The sequence below is a fragment of the Rhipicephalus sanguineus genome, chromosome 2, assembly GCF_013339695.2.
Source record: "Rhipicephalus sanguineus isolate Rsan-2018 chromosome 2, BIME_Rsan_1.4, whole genome shotgun sequence".
Classification (NCBI taxonomy): domain Eukaryota; kingdom Metazoa; phylum Arthropoda; class Arachnida; order Ixodida; family Ixodidae; genus Rhipicephalus; species Rhipicephalus sanguineus.
The window spans coordinates 152,998,053-153,026,039 of NC_051177.1; the positions used below are offsets into that span (position 1 = coordinate 152,998,053).

The 27,987-nt window shown below is 44.3% G+C and overlaps 1 protein-coding gene across 1 annotated transcript; it reads left to right on the top strand.

The window, feature by feature from the left end:
* LOC119381989 (apical endosomal glycoprotein-like) lies at positions 1 to 27,987 on the top strand. The gene is made up of 7 exons (XM_049412966.1): positions 1 to 34; positions 1,699 to 1,823; positions 3,898 to 4,008; positions 9,379 to 9,595; positions 13,625 to 13,795; positions 24,777 to 25,004; positions 27,974 to 27,987. The coding sequence occupies exons 1-7, from the start codon at positions 1 to 3 to the stop codon at positions 27,985 to 27,987; spliced, it is 900 nt and encodes a 299-aa protein (XP_049268923.1).

Here is a 27,987-nt window from a genome sequence, read left to right on the forward strand (position 1 = left end):
ATGGGAGAATGCGACGTTCTTACGGACGGAAAAGGTGAGTCGGCCTTCTTAACTTTGCCGCTGTAATGTCTTCATTATCCATCGAGGTGTATTGCACTTCACCCCACCCCTTTATCTCTGAGAATGCCCCTTCGCTGAGCGTTGTTGAAGTGCAGCGGTTCTGTTGCTGCGGCATTCTTCGTTCTTTCGAATTTTCGTGACTCCTTCCTCTGTCCTTTTGTCTATTTCTCCCGTTCTACGTATGGTAGGGAATAGGGTTTTTTTACTTAATTTCTTTTCGATGAAACTTTTTTCTCGCTTTTAAATTGACGAATTCTCGAAAGTCGGCGAGAAAGCAAATTTCCTGAATTGGGCACCGCCGCCATTTAAACATATACATATCCCCGCCTGAACTACCACTTTTTATGGACTGGGGGTTGACTGCTGCCTGCGCAACTAAACAGTTATAGAAAACCACAATTTGTTTCATAAAGAGATTCATTTGTGTTTATAAGGAAAGATGCTGCATATAATATACAATTTAATCGCCAAATAAAAAAAGAAACGTAGATATTAACGCATGGAGGTCATGCTTCTACAAAGTGGAAGTAAGTCAAAGGTAGTCTGTATTTATCAAGGAAACAAGAAATAACTTTAGAAAATCGGTTACAATAACGTCCTGGAAGTTAATTACACACATATCTCCAAAAATTGCGCTGCCGGTGCAATGTGATTGATGATGGTACCAATTGAAATGAAAGATTTTTCGTAACATACCTGCAACATCGATAACTTGTCGCACAAAAACATGGTCATAAAAGAAGATACTGGATGATATATGTGCCCTTGTATGCCGTCTCGCATCTTCTTCCATGTCTGTTTTTTTTTTCTTCACGCTACAAATTGTGACTGAGGCACAGCCAATAGGTAGGCACAGACCTGTCACGTTTCGTTTGTGTTAAAGGAACTACGGCAATGCTTAGAGTAGGGTTAATTTTTCTTTTTTTTTTTCGGAATAATTCAGTACCCTGTGTTACCCACGCAGGTTATTGTGACTTCGAGTTCAATACCTGCGGTTGGACGGCAGGCGCCACATGGAGAAGACAAAGGACATTTACATCGATGGAGGGCACAGATGCGTTCTCGGGACCACTCAATTCCCGTGAGTCAGCGTTCTCATTCATACTCGCGCCACCTCAAAGTGGGCAACAGTGACGTGAAACGTACTTCGGAACACTTGCATGCCGCACCATGTCTCCGAAGCGGCTGCTTGACTCGGCGTGACAGGTTGGGAAATATATGAGTAAAAGAAATATGTGGGATGCTTAGAACTTCCCAAGAATGTGAAGGCTGAAGACTAATTCTACGCAAGGTCGTCGCAAACACCGTTTCGACGTGGGACATGTCGAATTGATGTAGCCTCTTTCACCATGGCGTGCTTTCTCAGTCTTCTCTCTAATACTGCTGGGACCTGGTGTTTAAGGTGTAGTGGTCTGTTCGAGAGTTCGGTTCAGTGCTTACGTTACAAAACCGGTAGAACACAGCCACGCAATTTCGTACCTTTTGTTCAGTGGTGAATTCCCGAGATGTTCAGAGTTTTGAAGATGATATTCCTAAATGTTCAGTATTAAAAAAAAAGCCTTTTAAGTGCCAGTCTGTATATGATTATATTCATTACCAAAGCAAATGATTTCTTTCCTGTAGTTTATTCCTTGACAGCCACGCAACCCGACGCACCACGTGATGGCGCCTTGCTCACTAGTCCCGAGTGGTCAGGACAAAACCAACCTCAGTGCCTGGAGTTCTGGTACGAGTACGGTGGAACGACTGACCCAACCTTACAGGTAGGAATGGCAGTTACACAGGAACACTCCTGAGCGTTTGATTGGCGACTGCGTCACATTGCATGCACATGGAAACTTTGTCACTAAAGCCTAGCGTTTATTTATGACAAGAAAGTAAACAACGAAATTGGTAAAAAAAAGGCAAGTAATATCAGTATATAAAAACTTGCACTTGTTGTTATGTTGCACATTTGCAGCACACATACTTCAACTACCGAACTGGGGTCGGACAGTTTTGGAGTGTTATGCGGTTTGCTTTAGCAAATGTGCTGGTAATTTTTTTCTGTAGCCCAATTTGGTGATATATAGTCAACACTGCTTCGCACGCTGGGGCCTCTCGCTGCACCGAAAGCGGAAAATACCGGAGCGCTCCCTATCGGCACTCGTTAGTGTCATGATGCGGTACTTCACCGATACCAGACGGCGATACCGCCCCGGCCAACCAAGGTCACGGTTAAAGGTAAAAGGTGTCAGAGATTTAAGGCCGTTTGTGAAGCCTCATACATGAGCGTTGGTAGCGCAGTGGGTAGAGCGCTCGGCACGTGGACCGAGGGGTCGAGGGTTCGACTCCCAGGCCATCCAAATCAACGAAACGTTTTCTGTTTTTTCTTTGTCATCTGTTCGTGTGCACTTTGCAGACGTCACATCCGTGACGCAAATTATTTCAGTGAAGTCTTGGTGGACCCCGGCATAAAACACTAGTGTTAAAATAATTTAGATGCAATGTGTGAGCGAGTTTCATGTGTGTATCATTGCACGTAGAAGTAGTTAACGTAGAGAATTGATCATGAAGTATTAACTGAAGTCCACCATGACACGTCATTGTCGCATAGTGCGTCATGTACTTGCCGACGAAGCTACTGAATGGGCTCGAAATGATCAAGAGTCACTGCTATGAATAACAGATGTAGCAGCAAAAATACCTGTGCTGCTACATGCAGGACCTCTATGGAGAAGAGATTAGAGTAAGAATGTTGGTGTTGATCCTTGCCAAAGGTGGCAGGACACAGTTTACGCACACAGACAAAATGACGGCGCTGTCCGAAGCTCCGATCAGAGCATCGTCATGTGTCGTTCTTTTGTTAGTGTGCCTCAGTTGTGTGCTTCCATCTTTCTGTTATGAAAGATGGAAGAAATTCTGTTATGTCGTCTTCAGGGGTTTGTTTACCGCGTGAAATGACAATTAGCACTTGCTTACCCATGTAAACACATGCGCCGACTCGTTATACATGCATTCTCACATGTTGATCCATGTTCTGCGATGAAGCAGTGTTTGCGAAACAAAGAACTGTGAAAAACCGAGAGAGAAGCTGCTCGACATTGAATACCTTCTGTCTTTACAGAAAAAAACGAATGGCACAATCATTCACTTCTTCTAAACGTGATTAGCAGTATTGTCCTTGTTGCCTAACTCCTGGAAGGGACAAAAAGAGACAATGAGGTTTAATTTGCACAGCGCTGTTGGAAGCTGGTGCGATGGAATTACCGGGACATCGGCTGAGTGGCGCCCAACAGCTTCACATATTTCTTTGTTGCACTTTAAGTGACAGTCCTTACCCGCCGCGGCGGTGTAGTGGTTATTGTGCTCGACTGCTAACCCGAAGGCCGCGGGATCGAATCCTGGCCGCGGCGGCCGCATTTTCGATGGAGGTGGAAATGCTCGAGGCCTGTGTACTTATATTTAGGTGCAGCTAAATCTACTCCAGGTGGTCGAACTTTCGGGAGCCCTCCACTACGGCGTCTCTCATAATCATATCATGGTTTGGGGAAGTTAAACCCCGACAATTATTATATTATAAATTACATTCCTGATTTGAAGATCCCAATGTGGGGATCTATGAAACAATTCTTTATACACTGCAGTACATTTAGAAACAGATAATGTGGACGTGAGAGGCGAGTTCATAAGAAACTAAGCACATCACCTAAATTTAGATTGCTTTCTGATTGATCTATTTCAGTGCGCTAAGTCACAGGATCATAGCCGCATTGTAGTGGTGCTTGACTTGATCATACCTTGGTGTTCTTCGAAAGCTCTTCTGGTAATTGTCTTGTTTCGATTCTTGGAACGCAGGTGGAAGTTAAAGCGGATGGGAAGAGTGAAGTTGCGTGGCAGCTGCCGTCGCACCCCAGCAAAGTCTGGATGCTTGCGCGAGCACAGATCTCTCAGGATAAAACATTCCAGGTAAGCAGGGCACGCTTATGGCAGCGACAAAATGCAATGTATGCCCTGACAGGTCTTCCTATCTTTTTTCTATTCTTTTATTGCGCTAAAGCGCAAATTGAACAATTGCTAGCGGGACAACGTAAGTACGTTGTGCCCGTCTGAATTTATATGGAGAGGAAAAACTACAAATTTAAGCCACATTTTTTTAACAATCACTGAAGGAATGCTTTGAGCATTAATTGCTATCGATGTACAATGTTTGACAAATGTACCGTAACTATGATAAATCGCTCTTATTTCACGAAACATAATTCGTTTTTTCTCCCATGGTATTTACCTAGTTCATAAGCACGCTACCTCAGCAAACCACGCGCATGTGCATCCCCAAATGTACAAAAAAGGTTTGGATCGAGAAACAGAATTAATCTCGTAGAGCCGCATTTTTTCGCGTCTATCCTTTTCGCGTACGCTTATAATAGAAGTGTAGTCAGCTGGGCCAGTTCTTTTACAGCGAAAGCTGTTATGAGATCATTTCACCGGCCGTTTTTGGCGCCGTAGTTGTCCGCCGCCGCCGCCGCCGCCGCCGGTGTCCGTAACCAGTATCGCTCGAAAGAAGAAAAAAAAAACGAAGAAAAAATTCCAGGATGGAACGAGGTTCGAACCCGGGCCCTCTGCGTGGGAGCCCAGTATTCAACCTCTGAGCCATGCCGGTGCTTGAAACTGCTTTGCAAAAAGGTCCTATACAGGCTTCATGTCGGGAAGGAACCACATTAGCAAATGCAATATAGCGTGGTTGAAGAGTAAAATAAGCACCAAGCGTCGCACAACGCGAATTCTGTAACCAGGCGTCACACAATGCTAATTGCGCAACGAGTAGGTTGTTGAATGCTTCGAACCCATTACAAAGGGCTCTGCCATAATTCTTCATCGTCATCAGGCACAGCATCAACAAAGTGCGCATAATGCCTTACATGCGTTTAGCAGGTACCAACGCTCTCCGTATAATGATGAAAAATGGCACGGTGCCTGCTGCCCTACTTCTCAAAAATTACAAATTTATAGCGTAGTGGGTTCCTCGCAAGTGCACTTGTATTGGTTGCCAAGGAAGCCCATAAGCGCATGATCCACTTCCTCGGGGTCTCAGTAAAGTTATTCGCCCCCCCCCCCGTCTCTCTCCCACGTCAACCTATGTTATACAGCATGACGGGAGAGTGAAATAGCGACCGGGCGTCACCCAATGCAAATTACATAACTGGTGGGCCGTTTAAAGATTCCAACCCATTACAAAGGGCTTAGCCATAATTCTTCATCGTCATCAGTCGTCGCATCAACAAAGTGCACATAATGCCTTACACACGTGTAGGTGGTGCCTCGCTTCTCCGCAGAATGACGCATAATGGCTTAGCAGATGCTTACCAACTTCACAAAAATTGTGATTTACGGCGTAGTGGGTACCTTTCTAGTGTACTTGTATTGTAGCCCCAAGAGAGCTTAACGGGCTCTAGAAACGCCGCTCTTCCAGCTTTCGCCGTGACTGTGCTGCGGTTTCAGCGCAGGCCTGTCGTTTTTTTGATCCTTTGTGAGTGAGAATAGCGCAAAAACCGAGACACAGGCACAGCATCAAATATAGACAAGGACAAAGGCTTACATTCAATTGAGCCTTCAACAGACGGAAACCACAATTACGTACAAAGCAGTCGTCCGTACAGCACATGCGCGAAGGACGTCCAGACCCTTGCATGCGACACCACACCCACACCCATGGAACATCGTTCATTTTATTCCTATATAGATACGATATTAAGCAATCGTGCAGAATTACCGAAGTCCGACTGACACATACTTGCGACAATTCATCGTTATAACGTTATGACGCATACTATCAAACATGCTCCCATTTATGTTAAGTATAAGACGGTATAAGACTAGCCCCGCAACAAATTTTATTGTCCCATTTACGTTACCTTGCAACATAACTGTCGTGTACTTGATCCGACTGTCGTGAAACCGCATACATTTGGGCAGGTGTGGTACTCAACGTGCGATTGACAGAGTACGACAATTCCCTGGAAGGCCCGGGTAGTTCTCAATAGGGACTGTGCTTTGGTCGATTTGCTTCATTGTTATTCGGGGAAAAGCAGCGAAACATACAATGCTCAAGAAAATAGTCTTCTGTTTTCGTGCTTATCTTTTGCCGCTGCCTTTTTTTTCATTATATCTTTGTCTCACTTATCATATTGCCGGCAGTGTGGTCGTACTGCAGTTTCTCGCGCGATCTTTTTTTTATTTTTTAACATAAAAACTACATGGCGCGTGAGGTGGTTGAGACTGCACACATATCAGAATTGCCAGAAGTATGGGTAAAAGAAGGTGACATTTAAGGGCTCGTTTTCCTTTGTTAAACGCAACATTAATAACTAACAGACAATAATGCCAAGGAAAGTATAGGGGCGTTATTTGTAGTAATTAGGGTATGAATGTGAAGAAAGTAAAGTGGACGAAAAGATAACTTGCCGCCGGCAGGGACCGAACCTGCGACCTTCGAATAACGCGTCCGATGCTCTACCACTGCGCTACGGGGGCGTTCATCCTCTCGTCCACTTTTATGGGGTATATATGTGCATTAAACCTAGGAGTGTTAGTCAGCGCCGACCGCGGCCATAGCGGCGAGTGTGGAACACTCTTTTACAGCGAAAGCTGTTATGAGATCATTTAACCGGCCGTTTTTGGCGCCGTAGTTGTTCGCCGCCGCCGCCGCCGGTGTCCGTAACCAGTATCGCTCGAAATAAGAAAAAAAAACTAAAAAAAAATCCAGAATGGAACGAGGTTCGAACCTGGGCCCTCTGCGTGGGAGCCCAGTATTCAACCTCTGAGCCATGCCGGTGCTTGAAACTGCTTTGCAAAAAGGTCCTATACAGGCTTCATGTCGGCAAGTAACCACATTAGCATATGCAATATAGCGTGGTAGAAGAGTAAAAATAAGCGCCAAGCGTCGCAGAACGCGAATTCTGTAACCAGCCGTCACACAATGCGAATTGCGCAACGAGTAGGTTGTTGAATGCTTCCAACCCATTACAAAGGGCTCTGCCATAATTCTTCATTGTCATCAGGCACAGCATCAAGAAAGTGCGCATAATGCCTTACATGCGTTTAGCAGGTACCAACGCTCTCCGTGGAATGACGAAAAATGGCACAATGCCTGCTGCCCTACTTCTGAAAAATTACAATGATTTATAGCGTAGTGGGCTCCTCGCAAGTGCACTTGTATTGGTTGCCAAGGAAGCACATAAGCGCATGATCCATTTCCTCGGGGTCGCAGTAAAGTTCTTCGCCCCCCCCCCGTCTCTCTCCCACGTCAAGGATGTTATACAGCATGACGGGAGAGGGAAATAGCGACCGGTCGTCACCCAATGCAAATTACATGAATGGTGGGCCGTTTAAAGCTTCCAACCCATTACAAAGGGCTGAGCCATAATTCTTCATCGTCATCAGTTGTCACATCAACAAAGTGCACACAATGCCTTACAGACGTGTAGCTGGTGCCTCGCTTCTCCGCAGAATGACGAATAATGGCTTAGTAGGTGCTTCCTAACTTCACAAAAATTGTGATTTATGGCTAGTGGGCATCTTTCTAGTGTACTTGTATTGTAGCCCCAAGAGAGCCTACAATGAGCTCTGGAAACGCTGCTCTTCGAGCTTTCGCTGTGACTGTGCTGCGGTTTCAGCGCAGGCCTGGTGTTTTTTTCTGCCTGTTGGCGTCACGTAACACATGATCTTTTTACGAACCGGCAGCTGACCAATATTCCCTCGCATACTACCTTAAGGCATCAAGTCTGCCAGAACGAGACCCTCGCTATGAATGGAGGAAAGAAGGTGACATTTAGGGGGTCGTTTTCCTTTGTTTTCTTTAGTATGGGTCAGTCAGTCATGGTTACTCTGCACGAGAAAGAAATACCGCATATAGGAATGATATTAAGGATGTGACACGAGTGCGTTGAAGTGATATTGCAGGCAAGGGTCTGCATACGTTTCGCTCATGAACTGTTCGGACTCTTTGGATGTGTGTATCTTTTTTCGCTTAAAATCTCAGCTTAAAAGTTCACTTGTCCTTGCCCTTGCCTTCCTGTGTTCCAGCACCTTGGTTTCTGCGCTGCCTTTAAGCTGGTAGGTTTGCACGTGCATGGCTTTACGCCTTACCTGATATATTCTGAAAAGCGCCTTACCTGAAAAGCGCCTTACCTGATATTGAAAAGCCCCTTACATGATATATTCAGCTCGAATAGACACGTCCAATAACAAGTTTGGCTGTGACCCTCTGGTCTGTAAGTGGAATGCCAACACATAATTCCGATGACCGCCGAAACTTGTTTTGTTGATTTTAGGCCAGCGTAAGAATTGCTTCAAAATTAACCCACTCGAAGTGTTTAGCTGGAAAATTTAAACTCCATTCAGAACCCAATTTTGAAAACTCGTCAGTTTTTGTCACTTTGTCTGAATGATATACGCGCAGCCACTGTTTTAACAACGGTGAACTCTCTAAAATAGGAAAGAAAGGAAAATAACGGCTTTCATTTCTATGTTTCGAAACGCTTATGCGTTCGATGTTCACAAAACAGCGAAAGAAGAGAATGCCATCCTGTGAGTAGTGACTAGGTTTCTCAAGTGTCTCGCGTAAACTTCTTACATGGTGCCGCTTGTCCGCTTTAGTGTACTATTAGTACATTAAATATACAGTGATTCTAGTTGAAGATATTAAGATAATTATTTTAGATAATTTTTACGCTTCATGCGGACTCTGGCCAGCTGCGATACCACACGCATAGCGCATATGCTCATTTCAACCAGTGTCTTAGAGAGCATGAGAATGACGCAGACAAAGCGCATGCAGCCTCGAATGCATTGGCCGAACACGTCGCTGGCACGTGTGTTTCCAGAAGTTAAAAACAGAGATGGCATTCAGGTAGCACAGGACTTTTAAAGACGATAGTCTTTCTTGGGGAACCTAAACGCAGAAATTTTGGTCTGTCTGTCTTTCCGTTTGTCTGTCTGTCGTAGACGCAGCGCCTCCTCTATCGTCTTTACACAGGATTTGCAGTGGAGCACGCAGATACGCGGCCAATTTTTTACTCGGAGAGCATCGCTATGTTCAGCGAAAGTGAAGCGCCCGATAGGCGACAAGGACTAGAAGTTTGTATTCAATTCATCTTGCAGGATTCCTAAACTTGACTGTGTTCTGTGTTATCTCCGTAGCGAGACCCTCTCTCTGGACGCTATTCATTGCCGCCCTCAGCGTTCAAATTTCAATGTATATTCACCGTAATGCAAAAAATCAGGTTTCAGTGTTGTTGTATTCATATGCGTGTCCACGTTCATCCCTCATTTCGGAAGGTGATATTCCGAGCGAAATTTGGAAAGGATCTTTATCAATTCGTCGGACTGGACAATGTCGTCCTGCGGCCGGAGCCTTGCGTCCACACCGCCGAGTGCGACTTCAACGACGGCCTTTGCGGCTACGTTAACCAATTCCGAGGAAACTTCCAGTGGCTCGTAGGAACCGGACGGTATGAGCAACCTAAACTTCAACCAGCAGTGCCTCGCGAAAAGGGTACGTACTACCTTTGTCACTCGCATTGTTCGAATTACGAATGATCATTCAGCAATGCCGTTGTGAGTGTAGCTGCTATTAATGTTAGCAAGAGCGGGAGCGTTATACAGACCTTCTTCAAACACACGAACGCCATCAACGGGCGCACAAGCGCTCATTGAAAATATGTGCACCTCCACGACAAACGCGTGAGGCTCACGGCTTTAGCTTTTCACTTGCGCCGTGCCAGCACTGCTCAAATCAAGCGAATTTGAAAAATTGTGACATATTACTGCGTAATTCAACAGTGACCTACTGTGCTTAGCTCCGACGGCCTCTCTACGATTTCCATCTGTAGAGTGTTTTCGCGTGGCGCTGTTGGACAAGGTGAGCGGCTCAGAAGCGTGACAAAAAACATTGTTTTTGCGCTGGTAGTCCCTGCGGCATAAATAAAACAAGAAAAATGCAACTCGGTTTCTTAGATGAAGTCTACGAGCGGTCTGTGCAATTTGCGGGCGCATTTGGAATAAACGTCCACCGACACCGTCGACGAGCGCAAGACGAGGTGGTGATATCCAATGAGTGCACGAGAAAGTATACAGTCGCATATTGCTAAGACAAGGTTTACGCTGATTGCGCGTCGCTAGCACCATAGGTAAGAAACGATACGCTTCTATCACCTTTCGTTGACACTAACTGCAGGCGTTGCATTTTACAAACGCCGTTTGTGTATTCACGTGTTGGCTCGCACCTGGCGACCGTGCCGTAGATATGTGGAGTCGCGGGCAGCGTGAGATGGAACCCTGATATTAGGCAGTTGTAGAAAAGGATACGCAAATCGTTGCGTTAGCGTTCGACGGCACTGCGCATGCGTCGTACGCTATCCTCTTGGGTACCCACGTTCAGTGACGAAAATAGCGTACGTACCCAGCGAACGCTATCTTTGCGTAGTCTATTCTAAAACTGCCTATTACCTTTTAAGGCCATAGCGGCTATACGCATTTGGAAAGCGCAAAAGTGTTCACGACCGACAATTAGCGGAAAGATATTTATCGCAGCTCAATACGTCGCATTCATATTAGTACATTACAAGTAATCGTTGGATAAGATGCATTCGGTGATCCAGCTCATATTTCTCACGATAGTACGTCATAACGGTATCAGTACGCGATAAAGCGGATGCCGCTTAGCTCCTACATCAGATATGTATACGCTCGGTAATACCTAAAATGAATTCTTTATGCCTTTCACATTTGATGCTAGAGATACATGCAGATGCGTTCGGATATGTGTAGTATTTACGATTTTGTAATAGTCAAAATGTGGTGAAGTGTTCTTTCCGTTTTGTGCTCCCACATGCGTCAACGAGCAGCGGGCGACCGAACAGCCGCTTTGTTCGACGTACACACTTTTCCCATAGGGCAGAACACGCCCGCGGTGCGCTCTGGGATTCCTTGGAAAGGTCTGTTGCAGGGGATACAATAAAAAAACAACAATTACGGGGTGGAAGATTACAAATTTGTTTCCTCGGAGCGAAAGGATAATCTCGTGCAGGAGAAGTCCTTAAAGACATTAGTTGTCTCTTGAGTGTTTGCTAACGTGTACGCCTCACTGAAGCGATTGCGAAGTTAAGACACGGTGTGTAGCAGTTTACGTCTCGCCGCGTACTTCATGCGAGAGCGATGTAACGAGAAGTGGCGGTGTCGATGTCTACCTAGGCTTCCAGAGAGGAACAGTCGCTAATAGCAAAAAGATGCAGCCGCTATAAAACATCATGAACTAACGAGTGCTTACTCCCTGCTAGGCCTCAGTCAGTGATGCTTAAAAGAAGTGGGCAGTGCCTAAATATTTATGTGCTTTTACGTAACCTATATTTGACCAAAACCATTATTTCTCTCTGCATGCTGGCCTAGTCACCTACCCTGCAACCAGCATGAGAGCTCAGCTGGTATGGCGTTGAGCTGCTGCGCACTAGGCTTCTAGTGCTATCCTAGCCAGGGCGAGCGAGTTTTAGTGGAGTGGTAGTTCACGTGATTCACTTTTATATTGATTTCGTAGCGCAATGCAGAAACAGTCGTTCAGAATTAATCTGCCGTACTTCAAGAGTACGTGTCTTTTACTAAAATCAAGAATGTGCCTTGTAAAAGCATCGAAATCGCATTTTTTTTCCTCTCATGAGCTTTGTCACAACCTCGCGATGGGATGCATTTGCCGGAAACACACTAAGGGCTGTAGTTTTAGTCGCCCGTAACGCCCCACGAAAGTGCGGACAAGTTTAGGGTAGGAGCTTTTGGCGCGCCAGCAAAAGCCTGTTGTGGCCCAAAGACCGACTAGTCAAAACACACAAAAAGCGTATTTTTAATTTAGGTACTGACAAATATTGCCTATAAATGCGCACTTGGGTGTATACGGCGCAGTGAATTCTTAGATAGGTCAAAATAATTAACGATTGCAAAAGTACAAACACACGCATACGTGAATATCCTAAAGGTCGAATCTCCTTGATATTCCCCAACGTTGCTCCGAGTCAGCAGTCCCCACCTTTGAAGAAATTCATCTCTGTCGATTGTGGCGCTGAGACTGCTCCACCCCTGGGTTGCTCTGATCGACTCACCGGCTGTCTTCGTCTTCGCTGGCTTATATCGGCTTCCGACTAAGTTATGAAAATTTCGAAGCCTGCGAAATAGGGAATAATTTTGAGTACCTTCACAGTGAGTGGGTTGCGATGGCCGGCTCCGGCATCCTGCATTGGTGGCGTGGTGGTGCGGTGTCTCAAATGATCTCGGTGTTTCGCGCCGCGCGGTTAGAAGCACGCAGGATTTGTCATTGACGAGGTATCTCATACACAATATGGCACACAATATGTGTACGCGCACTTTCGTGACACAATCGCTTAAAACAAGCACTACGAGGTTTCTGAAATTACATTTCAAATGTTCACGCGAGCTTGGCATTCAAAGTTGACCGGCCTCTGCGACCGCCTGTAGATTTGATATGCTCCGCCAGGAGTTACCCTCTGGATAATGTCCCCACCGGATAATTTTTAGTATTTTCTCTCTTATATTTGATAATGTCATTTTTTTGTATTTGTCATTCTGTAAACCTTATTGGGCTTTGCTCTTATTTGTACTTCAGAATCGTATGGTTCAGTTGATAGCACAATGAAACACTTTAAATAGTTGATATAGTCCTGTAATTTCAATTATACTTTAAGCCACCGCACTTCGTCACTGTGACTATAATGTTGTGAGATCCTTTAACGGTCTTACAACAGCCGTGTTATGAAACTGCTGTTCCAGTACGCTTCTGAGGGCTCCTAAACATCGAACGTGCCATGTGTGTCTGTAGAAAAGCTGCTGCAATATGTATTTCCGTTCATACTACTTCCCTTTGAAACCGTCATATGCAGTAGAAAAACAAAGCTTATCAAAAGTCTTCTGGAGTTCGCCGCAAAGAATTCCCAATAAAAATTGTACAGATCGTAAGCATTTTTAATTCAAGAAATGCTACATTATCACAAGCAAAATGCTGTATGCTTACAGTTATGAAAATTCAGCAATATTCACCTCGAATATTCACCTCGACATCTCGTTCTGTTCATTAGCTCTCATCACGCACTTCGATGTCATTGCCAATGTTAGCATCTGGAGGCGCTCACAAACGAGCCATTCAGATAGCTGGCATGACAGGTTAGCTCAATAGGTAGGGTGCATCATTACTGAAGGATTATAGTCTTCGTGGTTTACAGGGTAGCCAAGACACTTGACACTTGACACTTGACAGTTGCCTATTTCCAAAGTGAGGAGTTTCTCGGCGGGACCAGCACCACTGTTCCCGGCTACCTTTTCTTTGCAAAACTGACTTGTCATCCACTTTGTAGATAATTGTCTTTTGTGTTTCTACTAAGCTTTCTGTGAGTGGTGTCATTCGCTTATTCCTCCTATTTTTAGGTAGCTATATTTATTAGCTATTCGCGTTTATTCCCTTAAGTGCGGGAAATTTTCTTTCTTGGCAAGATTGGCTTACTGCTGCTCTTTTGGAAACCAGCAGATACACCTCCATTTGCCTACCTTGACTTGACCACGGGTACATCGGACACATTTAGTCCGGTTATAAACAGCATGAAACGAAATTCCAATACTGTCCGGCTTCTTAGCCCTCTGTTTGACGTCACCAACGAGAACACCCAGCTGGCCATACGGTACTACAGGCGAGGACCAGGTGAGTGACAGCGTATTGCCTCTTCTTTCCGAAAAGCTGAATGTGAGAGTAAAATTATCGCTGTGTATACGATATTTATATAGCTGCGTTCCGCCGGCTTAAATAGTGAGAGTAATGGAACTCTGCCTGGGTAGAACGCAAACTTTCTCACAAGTGCGCGCCATAAATCGACGCACATCAGTGACTATGCCAATGTATGCGTGAAGGATTTTATTGCGAGAGCAATTATATGTACACTCTCGGCTGCTTTTTTGCCGTCGCCGTCAGTCGGCGCCGTCGGGGCCCGTATATATATATATATATATATATATATATATATATATATATATATATCTATATATATATATATATATTAATAAGAACTAACAGACAATATTGGTGAAGGAAAGTATAGGGGATGTTTTTAGTAATAAATGTAAGGTAATTGTGAAGAAAGAAAAGTGGACGAAAAGACGTGCTACGTGATGCCAACAGGCAGAAAAAGAGTGTTCCACACTCGCCGTCATGGCTACTGGCGGCGCTGACTGACGCTCTCACGTTTAAATGCACACATATATATACTCTATAAAGTGGACGGGGGATGGCCGCCGCGGTAGCTCAGTTGGAAGAGCATCGGACGCGTTATTCGAAGGTCACAGGTTCGGTCCCCTGCCCGCGGCAAGCTATCTTTTCGTCCACTTTTTCTTTCTTCACAATTACCTTACATTTATTACTAAAAACATCCCCTATACTTTCCTTGACATTATTGTCTGCTGGTTCTTATTATATGTGTATAACAAGGAAAACGAGCCCTTGAAATTAACACTTCTTTCCTTCTCTCTCTCTCTCTCTCTATATATATATATATATACATATATATATATATATATATAAGCCACAAAAAATATTTTTTTTCTGAAGCAAGGCGTCGCACGGGCGCACTCTCGCTCTGCAGAGCGCGGCGTTAGACGGCTAGGCCACGAGAAATACGTCTTTCAGCATGCTAACGGCTAGCTGTTTATATAAACCATTTACATCAGCATGCTTTCTCGGTCACCAGCGAGATGGCGAGAAGTGCGCCCGGGGCGCGCTTTAAAGGTCGTCGCCCCGCTCCTTACAGGGCGTGGTCGCCTGCGCGCGCGCTTTTCTAGAGGAAGGGGGGGGGGGGGTGTACGTCTTGTGCTTGCTCCGAGATATCCGCGCTGAAGTTACCGAGCGTACGAAGGCCACTTCGCTCGCTGCAGCGGTCGTGTTTGCGAAAGGAGAGCGCTGTTCAAACGGAAATAAGTAAACACTGGGACAGTTACTTCTCGCTCGTCCTGTGTGTACCTGTGCGTTCGTCTTGTGCGTCCTGCTTTGTGTTTGAGCAACGCACTTGATGTGTCGAGCTGTGACGCATGATAGTTCGTGCTCGTCCTGTCTCTGTTCTTTCCGTGCGTCCTTTGGGTTTGAGCGACGCGCTGGTAATTTCGAACTACTTTCCGTTCTCTGCGTTACATTCCAATTTGTTTCTATCGCACTGATTGCTTCGCCGTTGCGGCGAAACTCTTTTTTCGAGAAAAGTTCCTTTTGAAGCCTTAGCAACCAAGAGTAATGTTATACTTGCTTAAGGCAGAGCTGCTTCGTCACAAGCATTATAAACTACGGTTGAATTACAGAATTTATCGCAAGCACATTCTTATTTGCGCTGCAACCGTGATTAGTAAAACATCAAAAGCAGGTCTGTTTTTAGCCTTTAAAACGAATGGCAGGAATAGAAAATTACCAAGATGCTTCTAGCATTATCACCGCTCAAAGACATGCACCGACCTAACTGTAAAGCGATACTATTTTGTTTAGAGAGTTGCATTTGCTCTTTGCTTTATATTGTCTTCATTTTACGCTACTGTTTTGTTTAAAAAAGTTTTATGTGTTATTCATCATTGCTACCCCACTCAGCAGCGACTCTAATTGAAGTTAGTAGTATTGCCAAATAAATAAATAAATAAATGCTGCTGCGCACTTCACGTCTTTGACCCAAGAATCATCCTCACTCTGGCTCGTCTTACACTCTGTGGGCTCCGGTAGTGTTCGCGTGTGCTGACAGCAAGACCGAGTTGGAAACCCATAATATCACTATTTAGCAGGCGTTTGGAGAAAAACTATACAACTCTACCGGGTGTGCGGCGCGTTAGGGGTGTGCATTTCTCTTAGTTGCTTGCGCATAGCCTTCTAGGCACGTGAGAACAGGGACACAGAGAGGGCAACATGAGGAAGAAGCTGGAAGTTTAACCGGAAGCAAAGCTCGTGTTCAGCTACCATGCACTATGGGGAAGCGAAAGGTGGAAGAGGTATAGGAAAGAAAGCGGAGACGGTAGTAAGCGTTCGAAAGTGGCGGGTGGGGTCAAGCGTGGTCAAGCGTGGAGACTCTCTTAGGCACGCTTAGAAGAATAGGCAACAGGCAGGAAGAATCGCTCTCTTGACTGACTACAAGTGCGACTACTGTTTAGCTCATAATTTCAGGGTTGTCGAGCTACAACTGTTTCACGTGGCATTGAGTACTGCGAAATTAAACACCTCATTTCATAAATTAGCACTACAAACCAACCGCAGTGCTTTCGTAATGTCATGTTTACTGTTGATTCGGCAGTAATATAATTAGCTCTGTAAAATTAAAAAGTCAATTTGCAGTTAACTGTCCCCGTTGTGGCGTCGGCTAGATACGGTATCTGAAGCGCGATATCTCCTTTAAACAATAAGTTATGTTTCATAGCATTCAAAAACACTGTTTGAAGTTTGATGAAAACATTCTCGGCCTTTTTTCTGTGTCGTCTGAGTTGCCTATGGATTGCGATATTCTACTGGAATATGTAGAGGGCAGGTTTTATTACCATATCCTGGGTTGTATGCCGTTAGTCCAACATGTCATCACTTAGTCGTTGCCGATACGAGACGTTCGACTCCAGATCACAATTAGAAACAGCAGCGCCTTTTTTCTCAACGTAGTTCAATGTGACCATCTCGCCACATATATACCTTTATTGTTTAAGAAACTGTTTATTGACCTTGAAAGAAAGAATTCAATTTTGTTTGTTTTCACGACATCATTATGTGTTTAGAAAAGCATCGACGGGATACCATCCCCATGCATTATGCCACAAAAGTAAAGGTCAGCTTGTTGGCTATGTAACATAGTGAAACAAAGTGAAGGGTCTAATTAGGACGGAATGCTAGTGAAATCAGTTCCATATTGCTGGCAGCCGCCTTGCGTACTACACAGACAACTTTTTTTTGTTCTGACTAATTATATTTGTTAATTAGGTTTCATTGTATTTATTTATTTTATTTATACAAGTACCTGCAGCGCCACGAGCGCAATATTGCAGGTGGGCAATTCAGGAAAAAATAGATACAATAGCAAAATATATGTAAATTCGCATACAGACATGAAAATGTGAGCAAGCGATGGACTCCGCGTGAAAAATTGGCAACACATGCGAACGAAGAAATCATTTTGAATGCAGACGCGATTTCGTCAAAAAAATATCAGCAAAAGCAGGGAGACAGGTAATTAATATCTCACGGGAGATCAGAATGTAAAAACGATTGGAATTCGGATAATGTTTTACAATGAGATATACCCTTTGGAAGTCTGTTCCAGTACATGTAGGTGTGAGGAAAAAAAGAACATTGAAACACATTCGTGGGGCAGCGCATTTCCAAAACCTTACATTCATGATCACTACGTGTAGAGATGAAGAGAGGGGGGGAAATGTGCAAGTTTTTATTCACTCCTGTGAGATCAAAGTAAATTTGGAAAAAAAGTTCCAATTTAATGGTTAGGTGGCGTTGAGATAGGGTTTTCCAACCAAGGTTGTCTTTAATTAATGAAATGCTGCTTTTATAGGTGAAATAATTATAGGGTAAATTATTAATTATATAATTAAATTACTCAATATTGACTTTAGGCAAGAAATGGGATTTGCAAGTTAGAGAGCGTCTTCATGAACCTCGATTGCATACTTTGTGATGAAGAAAGTCTAACGTGTACCATTTTTTCCAAGCTGCAAATAAAGCCCGCGAAATGCAAAAAATGCTGGCTGATCCCTCCGTCATAGGAATTGGTATAACACGAAAGTGAAACGTGTCCCCACGAAGTTGTTTATTGTTTATAGTGCATTGGTATATGAGTTTGTACAATGTCTACTGTTAAAATGCTGGCTGATCCCTCCGTCATAGGAATTGGTATAACACGAAAGTGAAACGTGTCCCCACGAAGTTGTTTATTGGTTATAGTGCATTGGTATATGAGAGTTTGTACAATGTCTACTGTTAAAATGCTGGCTGATCCCTCCGTCATAGGAATTGGTATAACACGAAAGTGAAACGTGTCCCCACGAAGTTGTTTATTGTTTATAGTGCATTGGTATATGAGAGTTTGTACAATGTGTACTGTTTGGCAGATATAACGCCGCTGGATCTGGACGCATCTCCCTCACGTTGACGCCTAGTGGTACATCTCTGTACCGACGACTAACGCCTGCGATCATGATTGAACCCTTGCGGTAGCTGAAGTTCTTAAAATATACATGCACACCGCATATGGTGAATCCCGCGCAAAGATGGCATCAACAAGCACATAACAAACACTGATACTTGATATGCACTCCTTCAAAGCGTCTTCAAATGCGAAGAGAAACGCTACGCGCGCCGTGTCTTCCCTCTAGCCTGGCCGTTACTTCTCACAGGGCGAGCGGGGGACGCGGTATGACAGCCAGGCGAGCGTCGGAGCGCTATTTTTCGATATGGATGGATGCTATGAGCGAGGTTTGGGCTATAGGCACCGTCCAGTGACCAGAGGACGCTGCGTTGCTCGCCCTGCCCCGTCCCAAGTTAGCTGAGAATGACCGTTAGGGGCAGGCAAAAAATCACAGCATATCCACGGAGTGATTGATGATGAGTGGGCGAAGCTGCGGAGTTTCATCGGTAAACCGTGAATGTTCCGTGAATTCTGCCCAGCACATCATCACCGACGTGAGATCGGGCGCTTTTATACTAAATGTTCGATGTGAGTTATGACGACTTGCATCTCACTTTAATTTTACATGTACGCTGTGAATTTTCATTGTTTAAAAAACCATTGCTTTAGAAAACATCTGGCGTCTTTTGTTAAGCAGCTGGCGTCTTTTCGTTTTGCTTTAGAAAGATCTGGCGTCTTTTCGTTTTGCTTTTAGAAAACATCTGGCGTCTTTCGTTGGTTTATTTCATCAATGAACGGCGTTTTGAACAAATTTTTTATTTTTTATTCACGCACAGGAGAAATCTCACCAGGCACAACCTTGGAGGTAAACAATGGCTGCTAATGGGAATGAGAGACAGAAGAAGTCGGCTTTTAGCTAACACTTACACTTCTACTTCTACTAACGTTTCTTATTGGAACATGCCAATGGCGGCTAATAGGGAATGAGAGACAGAAGAATTCGGCTCTTAGTTAACGCGCACGCTGCGAATTTTTTATTGTTCAACAACGCACAGGAGAAATCTCCCACCGGCACCACCTTGGAGGTCAAGATCTAGTACTAGCGTTAGGACTGGTTATGCACTACGACGGGGACGAACGGGTGCCGCTTTAAGGAGCTTCGCCCCTAAAAATAGACGCGCGCACGCCTCCTCCGTGTAGCCCGGCCACAATCAGCCCACTCATGGAGGGAGACGCGCACATCACGTTCAATATTGACTGACCCCGTCTCATTACTGCTTTTTTTTATCCGCTAGGCTTTGTCTTATGGCGCTGCAGACGCACTAGAAAACTCGGCTGTGCGATGCCTATAGATGCCACCTGACGGTGTGTTAAAGCGTTGACGAAATTAAACTTGTATCGAAAACGCGCCGAATGGGACGGTCGTAGCAACAGTGCCCTTTTTTTAGGGGCGGAGCTCCTTAAAGCGGCATCCGTTCGTCCCCGTCGTAGTGCGTAACCAGTCTTAACGCTAGTACCAGATCTTGACCTCCAAGGTGATGCCGGTGGGAGATTTCTCCTGTGCGTTGTTGAGCAATAAAAAATTCGCAGCGTGCGCGTTAACTAAAAGCCGAATTCCTCTGTCTCTCATTCCCCATTAGCGGCCATTGGCATGTTCCAGTAGGAAACGTTAGTAGAAGTAGAAGTGTAAGTGTTAGCTAAAAGCCGACTTCTTCTGTCTCTCATTCCCATTAGCAGCCATTGTTTACCTCCAAGGTAGTGCCTGGTGAGATTTCTCCTGTGCGTGATTAAACAATAAAAATTTTGTTCAAAACGCCGTTGATTGATGAAATAAACCAACGAAAGACGCCAGATGTTTTCTAAAAGCAAAACGAAAAGACGCCAGATGTTTCTAAAGCAAAACAAAAAGACGCCAGCTGCTTAACGAAAGAGGCCAGATGTTTCTCCGCTCCTACGGCTGCTGCCGCGGCTCGCAGGTTCCGTTGCACCGGTAGGCCGATAAAGCGGCGGGGATTTATTGGCCCATGCTCGCCACAACTGGCCGCGAATGTACCAACTAGTGCAATCGCGGGGAGCGAATGCGCTAGTCACGTGTTTTTTTTTTTGTAGTTCGCGTGCTTTCTCTGCAGCTTGGAAAAAAACGGTACACATGAGATTTTCTTTGTCACAACTAATACAATGAGGATTTCTGAAGACGCTCTCGAACTTGAAAATCACATTTCTTGCCTACAGTGAATATTTATCAATTGAGTGAAATAATCTGAAATAACAAATAATTCTTTACAAAACTAAAAATATCTGTTGTGCGCAAGGTGGTTGTCAACCATACGCGACGGATTTCACTCGCCTGCGTCTAATGTTGTATTTTTTAACCCTTGGCTAACGATAGCTGGGACACCCGCTATAACCTTCATAGGTTACAAGAATAGATTTGTTTCGGTCGACATATAGGGAGAAATGCATGCAATGCGGTATCAGGGCGTCAACGAACCTTCTATAAACATAGTGTGAGAAATCTACAGCGGCTCCAGAGCCGCCATAGTCCTCCATAAAGAAAGCGACAAAATCCCAATAAAGAAAGGCAGCAGACACGATCTCCGCAATGCTATTCACCGCGTGCTTACTGGAGGTTTTCATGGCCCTTGCTTACGACGACTTAGGAATAGGAGCTTATGGAGAGTACCTTAGTAAGCTGTGATTCGCTCACGACATTGCATTGATAGTAACTCAGGGGACGAATTGCAACTCATGATTACCAAATTGCACAAGGAAAGCAGAATGGTTGGTCTGAAAATTAATATGCACAAAACTAAAGTAATATGCAACAGTATCAGCAGAAGAGAACAGTGCTTTGTGATGGGTAGCGAGACACTGGAATTTGTAAAGGATAATAATATCTGGGGTTTAACGTCCCAAAACGATGATTTGATTGTGAGGTAGGCCCAAGGAGGTTGAAAAAAAACTTCTGGAGTGGAGGCGGCGAGCCGCCGCTGAAGCCGACGACCGCCATATTGCTCCGGGCAGACAACGTGTCGGTCGTCGCTTGAGCCCGCGCGGAAGTTCCACAGATGGCGAATTTCTCCGCTCCTTTGGTGACAAGCGAGTGTTGTGGATGTCTCACTTGTTGGACTGCGATCTACTCGATAACCACATTTACAATTTGTCGAAGATTACCAAGCTGTATATAAAAAACGCCGGGCCTGCGCGCAGCACAGTCACAGCGAAAGCTGGAAGAGCGGCCTTTCTAGAGCCCGTTCTAAATTCTCTTGGAAAACTAATACAAGTACACTTTCAAGGTACCCACTACGTCGCAAATCATAATTTTTGTGAAGTACGGAAGCAATCACTATGCCATTATTCGTCTTTCTGCGGATAAGCGAGGTGCCGCTACACATCTGTAAGGCATTATGTGAACTTTGTTGATGCTGCCGGTGGTTCCTGGATTAAGAATTATGGCTGAGCCTTTTGTAATGGATTTGAAGCAATTAACGATCCGGTCACTCGTTGCGCAATTAGCATTATGTGACGCCTGGTCGTTATTTTACTCTTCTGACACGCTATATTACACATTTAACGCAATTCCTTGCCCGACATGACGCCTGTAAGGATGTTTTTGCAAAGGAGTTCCAGTCACTAGCGTGGCTCTGTGGTAGAATACTCGACTGCCATGGAGAGGACCCGGGTTTAAATCCCATATGAGCCTGTTTATTTTTATTTTTTTTTTTTAATTTTTCTTATTTCGCACGATAGTAGTTACGGACACCGGCGGCGGCAGCGGACAACCATCCCACAGCTGTTGTGATTTGATAAAAGCTTTCGCTGTAAAATCAGGCTTCACCACATTTCAAAAGAAATCAACCGGAAGAAAATTCTGCAGATCCCACGCGTTGTGGTAATCTGTTTCATGCGAAGCAGTCAGCGAGTACTTCTATGCTGTATTTTATGGCTTTGAGCCAAGCGTTACGAGGTGGATCAACGTGTTTTTGTAAGTGTAGCAGCTGTGTGCACATCGTGGGCTTACCAGGCACGTCAACACTGGCGTTTAAACGGTAACTTTGAGGTGCAACGTAACGTCAGCCCTCACGTTAGAACACACACGTCAGTATTATCGAAACTATAAGTGCACATTATGGTGCAACCATGTGGATATCATACGTAACTTTCGTTAATGTATTCCTCTGGGTCGACCAATGCTTCAGTATAGCGTGCTGAAACATGGGAATATAAATGTAATGTTTATTACACTACTATAAAAGCGGAGCCAACACTGGAACCGCAGACGTTAATCTGATATGACGCCTGTATCGTAGGAGTACATACGTACTGCGCATTGCTTTCTTGCAAAATTAGATAGCCAGCACCACTACCACACTTGACGTTGCATAGACATTACGCCTGCATAGGGTGTTTTTACAAACCAGTCTGTATACCCGACGTACCTTTGTGGTAGAATACTTGATTGCCACGCAGAATGCTTGGGTCAGATTCCTGCTGTGATCTTAATATTTATTCTTTCCATTCGTCGGGTCAACGCTGCCGATGTCGGTCTTTCTTAACGCTCTCGCATTTAAAGTACCAATGTCTGTTCTCGCGGTTCCTGGGTAGATATAAGCTGTCAATCACATGTGGCGCATACCCGTACACCACGGCCAGTGGTAAACGGCTATGTGCCACACGTGTCTGGAGGAAAGGGTTTGACGACCTACGCGACAGAATTTTCCCGTTATTCATGTCATGATACGACAGCCATATCCGTCCAATCCTCTTACCCTCCCATGCCGATTTTGGTCTGCACCAAGTAAAGGAGGCGATCATGAGAGCACCTCGGCGTAGGTGGCTAGGCAGATAGATTCGTAGATAAAAACGCTGAATGTGCCAAAGGTTCGCTAAGAAATGACTCGCATTTAAAACTCCCAGAGCGGAGTAAGAACACGGCTGACAATTAAGGACTGTTATTTTGAAAAAAAGTTATAGACGAGCGTAAACAAGAGCCGCAGCAAGCTAGTCAATTAATCTGCTTTCGTATTTCTTCTTTTGCTGTGTTTACTTTTTAAGGGTGCGTGTTTCATATGGTTAGTTTCGTGATTGTCTGCATTATGTGTAACCAGAGCAGCAGCAAACTGGTCAACTAGTTTGCTTTTGTATCTTTCTTTTGCTGTGTTTAGTTTTAAGGACGCGTGTTTCATACGGTTAGTTTCGTGATTGTGTGCATTTTGATGCATTTTGAAGTTATTTTGGATTTGTTGCTTTATCGATTCACGTATAAACCACACTGTATATTCTTCTTTTTTCTTTTGAAATTGTGTAAAAGCCGGGGGTGAATAAAATTTTATGTACCACTTATTAACTCCTCCATGTGCTTCATTTCGGGAATGCTGGAAGCGAATTCTACGTGTTATCAGGCACGCTTCAGCCCATGTATTATGGTGGAAAAAACTGCCTTCTTCAATCCTGCAGGACAACAAAAAAATTCGGCCAAATAAGTGACACTAACTATCCAGTTCTCACGCTGAAACGCCCCCGCGGAAGCTCACAACTACGCTGTCCGCGCTCAAGCTGCGCTGCCTCTTGCCCGGAGCAAAATGGCCGCCAACCGGTTTCCCAGGCTTCACCCGCTCGCGTGGACGCGTATAGGGGACCTCCACTCCAGAAGTTTTTTTTAAACCTCCTTGGGTAAGCCGTAGTGGAGGGCTCCGGAAATTCCTACCACCTGGGATTCTTTAACGTGCACCTAAATCTAAGTACACGGGCCTCAAACATTTTCGCCTCCATCGAAAATGCAGCCGCCGCGACCGGGATTCGATCCCGCTACCTCCGGATCAGCAGTCGAGCGCCATAACCACCAGACCACCGTGGAAGGGCAATTTCCAAAGGAATACGTTTACTTAGAACCGGTGGTAACTGCGGAGTGGAACCATGCGACTGGAGTAACTTAACTATAGAAGAATAAGGATTGGTCGGAGAAAATTCGGCAAGCATTTTCAAATCATGAATGGTAGTTTACCACTATCACTCAAGAGGGAGGTATATAACAGCTGGATCTTTCCTACGGAGCAGAAACCTGGAGGCTTACAAGGAGGGTTCAACTTAAAGTCTTAAAGTGAGCACAACGCAGCGAGCAATGGAAAAGAAAATGATAGATGTAACCTTAGGGGACAAGAAGCGAACAAAGTGGATCAGGGAACAAACGGGTGTTAAGGGCATCTTAGTCGAAATCAAGAAGAAGAAATGGACATAGGCAGGGCATGCAGCGCGTAGGCAAGGTAATCATTGGTCATTACGAGTGATTGTCTCGATTCCAAGAGAAGGCAAATGCGCGATGGTGAGAAGAATGTTAGGTGGGCAGATGTAATAAAGAAGTGTGCGGGTATAACGTGGCAGCAGCAAGCACAGAACCGGGCTGATTTACGGAGCATGGGACAGGTTTTGCCCTGCAGTGTGTGTAGTCAGGCTGATGATGATGATAATGATGATGATGTACAACAGCACCACGATGTTGATTCTTATCTATTGATGTACTCATATGCGCTTCATATCACACAGATGTAATGACGGCCAATGTCTCAGTTACCTGTTACGGAAAAGCCTCCGACAAGACCCAACCTCAGGTGCAGTCCTCCACTGAAATGGGCGAAGTGTCACAGTGGACAACACTGAAAGTCCCAGTCAAGCAGGGCTCTGCTTGTCAGCTAGCACTGATTGTGACTCGAGGCCAAGGCACTAATGGCACGATCGCCATCTCATCCGTAAATGTCGAATCCTTGGCGCCAGGTAAGTCCCGTAGCTTAGACAGTTAGAGGGGAAGCACTGTGAAGACAATAAAGATTTGATTGGCAATAATACGCCCTATTCGACCATCCTTTAGTTTCAAGTGGTTTCCAAACAGAGAAGAGTGTACAGCTTACAGCGATTTGGTAGGAAAAAAATAGAAATAGTAATAGAATGAAAAATAATTGAGATATACTACAAAGAAAACAACGAATGTTGTCTTGAGTAGGAGAGAGTTGCTTGAATATCCGGAAAAAAACTCTATATTTAATAACTCTTCTACAAATAGTTAAACCAGAAATACTTCAACAGCGTTCTCCTTATTTTTTTGGTTCACTTTTCTTTACCGCAAGTCTGTGGTGGGCTTTTTCTTCTACACTAGTAGTATGTTTAAATGCAGTGTTTAGGCATACGCAGGATAAACATATTATGTACAACAAGAATAAACTGGCCATTAGAAACATTGCCAAAGAAAGATTCAATAAAACATGTCGCAAGACATTCCGAGTGGTTACATGATCATTATGTTGATTGTATTTATATTTAGGCTTCGCCGGATTGAGTAGTTTTTACGTGAAATGACACAGGGTATGACAATAACAATAACCCTGGCGCAATAAACAATGTGTACTGTGGTATTACCAAATAATTAACGACGCATGAATTTCAATGACATGCATACCTACGGACACACACACACGCATATATATATATATATATATATATATATATATAATATATAGGAAGACAAGACGGTGCACGTAGCGAGAAAGCAACACTTTATGCCTAACGTTTCGGCCGTGGCACGGCCTTCTCTGACGAAGGCCGTGCACCGTCTTGTTTTCCTATACGTACCGGAGCCACTGAACTTTCCCACTGAATATATATATATATATATATACATATATATATATATATATATATATGTATATATATATATATATATATATATCCAGTAGTGTAGACAGTACTTCGCCAGTTACAGGGGCGGATGAGTCAAATTTCACATACTCAGAAACCGTAGCCACTATTCTGTGACAGTGGGGTATGTGAGAGTACAGTGAGCAGATATGCTTTGTCACCAGAAAGCTATCACCTGGGATGTTGAGATTAGAAGTTTCGCAGATGAAGTGGTTTGTCTCCTTTAGACAAGAGGGAAAAGTCAGTGGGATGTCTTTTATCAGAGAATTAATGGATTCTGATATATTTTCTGTTGATGTACTGTTGCGGGATAATATCGGACGTACCGGATTGCCTGCTTTGTGTATATTAAGGAGTAGATAGAAGCGACCAGGAATAGAATGTGCCGGCAACATCGCTTTTAGCATTTTGCCGGTAATTTTCTCTTCTCGGCGGAAATTATTTAGCGTTTCTTTTATCTCACTTTCATATTCGGGAGTGGGGTCTCTTGGAAGTTCTTTGTAGACGTTCGTGTCTGATAGTTGTCGTTCCCTTCCTTTAGGTAGTCCGACGTGTTTTGAATTACTATGCAACCCCTTTATCAACAGGCTTGATGGCAGTGTCGGCGTTTCTTCGGAGTTCGTGGAGTGCTATTTGTTCTGACTTTGATAGGTTGTTGCGAGATGGCCGATTTTTTTCGTACGCTCTGATTATATCTTTTTGGACAGCTGGTATATACATATCAAGGTGTTTGTCCCTCTGCTCACTTGGACACCACGATTTGTCACCACCAATCAATCTATTCTCGCCTGGACCGTCTTTCCGATCATGAAAGTATTCACGCAGGCGGAGATTGCGTGCAAAGTTATCGAGGTCCTGGTAGAGTTCAAACTCATGGAACCTACCTTTACAAAAAGCCTATGGACCGGCAAATGTACCTGTATTTCAACAGCAGCCATTCAAGACATTTCAAAACGGTTATTCCACATTGCCAGGCCTACCGGTACGAAGAATACGAACCGATATGCAGGAATTTGACAAACTCGCAGAATACCTAAAAAATTCCCTATCACAACAAAATTATCCCGAAGGTATTACTGACGATGCCATACTACGTGCTCGCAACGCGAACCGGAATGACATAATTAAGGAACCAGAAACAGTATCCAAGACAACTTCCCAAAGAAATCTTGTACTAACTTTCTCCTCATCAGTGCCACGAGTTAACAACATACTTTCCCGCCATTTCAAGATAATCAGGCAAAGCAAACGACCGACTTCCATGTTCGCGGAGCCACCTCGGGCGTTGTACCGCAGGGCGTTGTACCGCAGGGCGTTGTACCGCAGGGATCTGTACTGGGTCCATTATTATTCCTCATATATATTAATGATTTACCTCACTGCACCTCATCTAAAATAAGACTTTATGCAGATGACTGCGTATTATACGAATCGATTAATTCTGCAGAAGATCATCACCGTCTTTCAAAATCGCTCATTTCTTTCAGTACTTGGTGCAAAACATGGCAGATGAACGTCAATTGCAATAAAACAGTCGTCATGTCATTTACCAATGGACAGAACCCGTTTTCGTTTGATTATTATCTGGATGGTACGCAACTTAAAAGAGTGTCTCAATATAAATATTTGGGTGTGATTCTAACAAAAAATCTTTCCTGGACCAACCACATCGAATACATCAGCGGGAAAGCTCTAAAAAAATTAGGTTATTTGCGCCGTACTTTGGCTAAATTCCCCCGCGATACCAAACTACTTCTGTATAAAACGTTGATTCGCCCTATTCTAGAATACGCATCTGTCGTTTGGTACCCTTATAAACAATGTGACCTAAAAATCCTTGATAGCGTTCAACGTAAAGCCATCCGCTTCAAATGCCGCAACTACAGCCACAACTTCTCACCAACACAGGCTCTGCAATCACTGAACATTGCACCATTGCACTCTCGTTATCAAATCGAATCTTTAAAACTATTATATACAGTCATCAACTCCTCTCCTAGTATCACTGGTAGTAATTACATATCATTTATGGAAGAAACTTGCACCCGCAGCTCTCACATCCTGA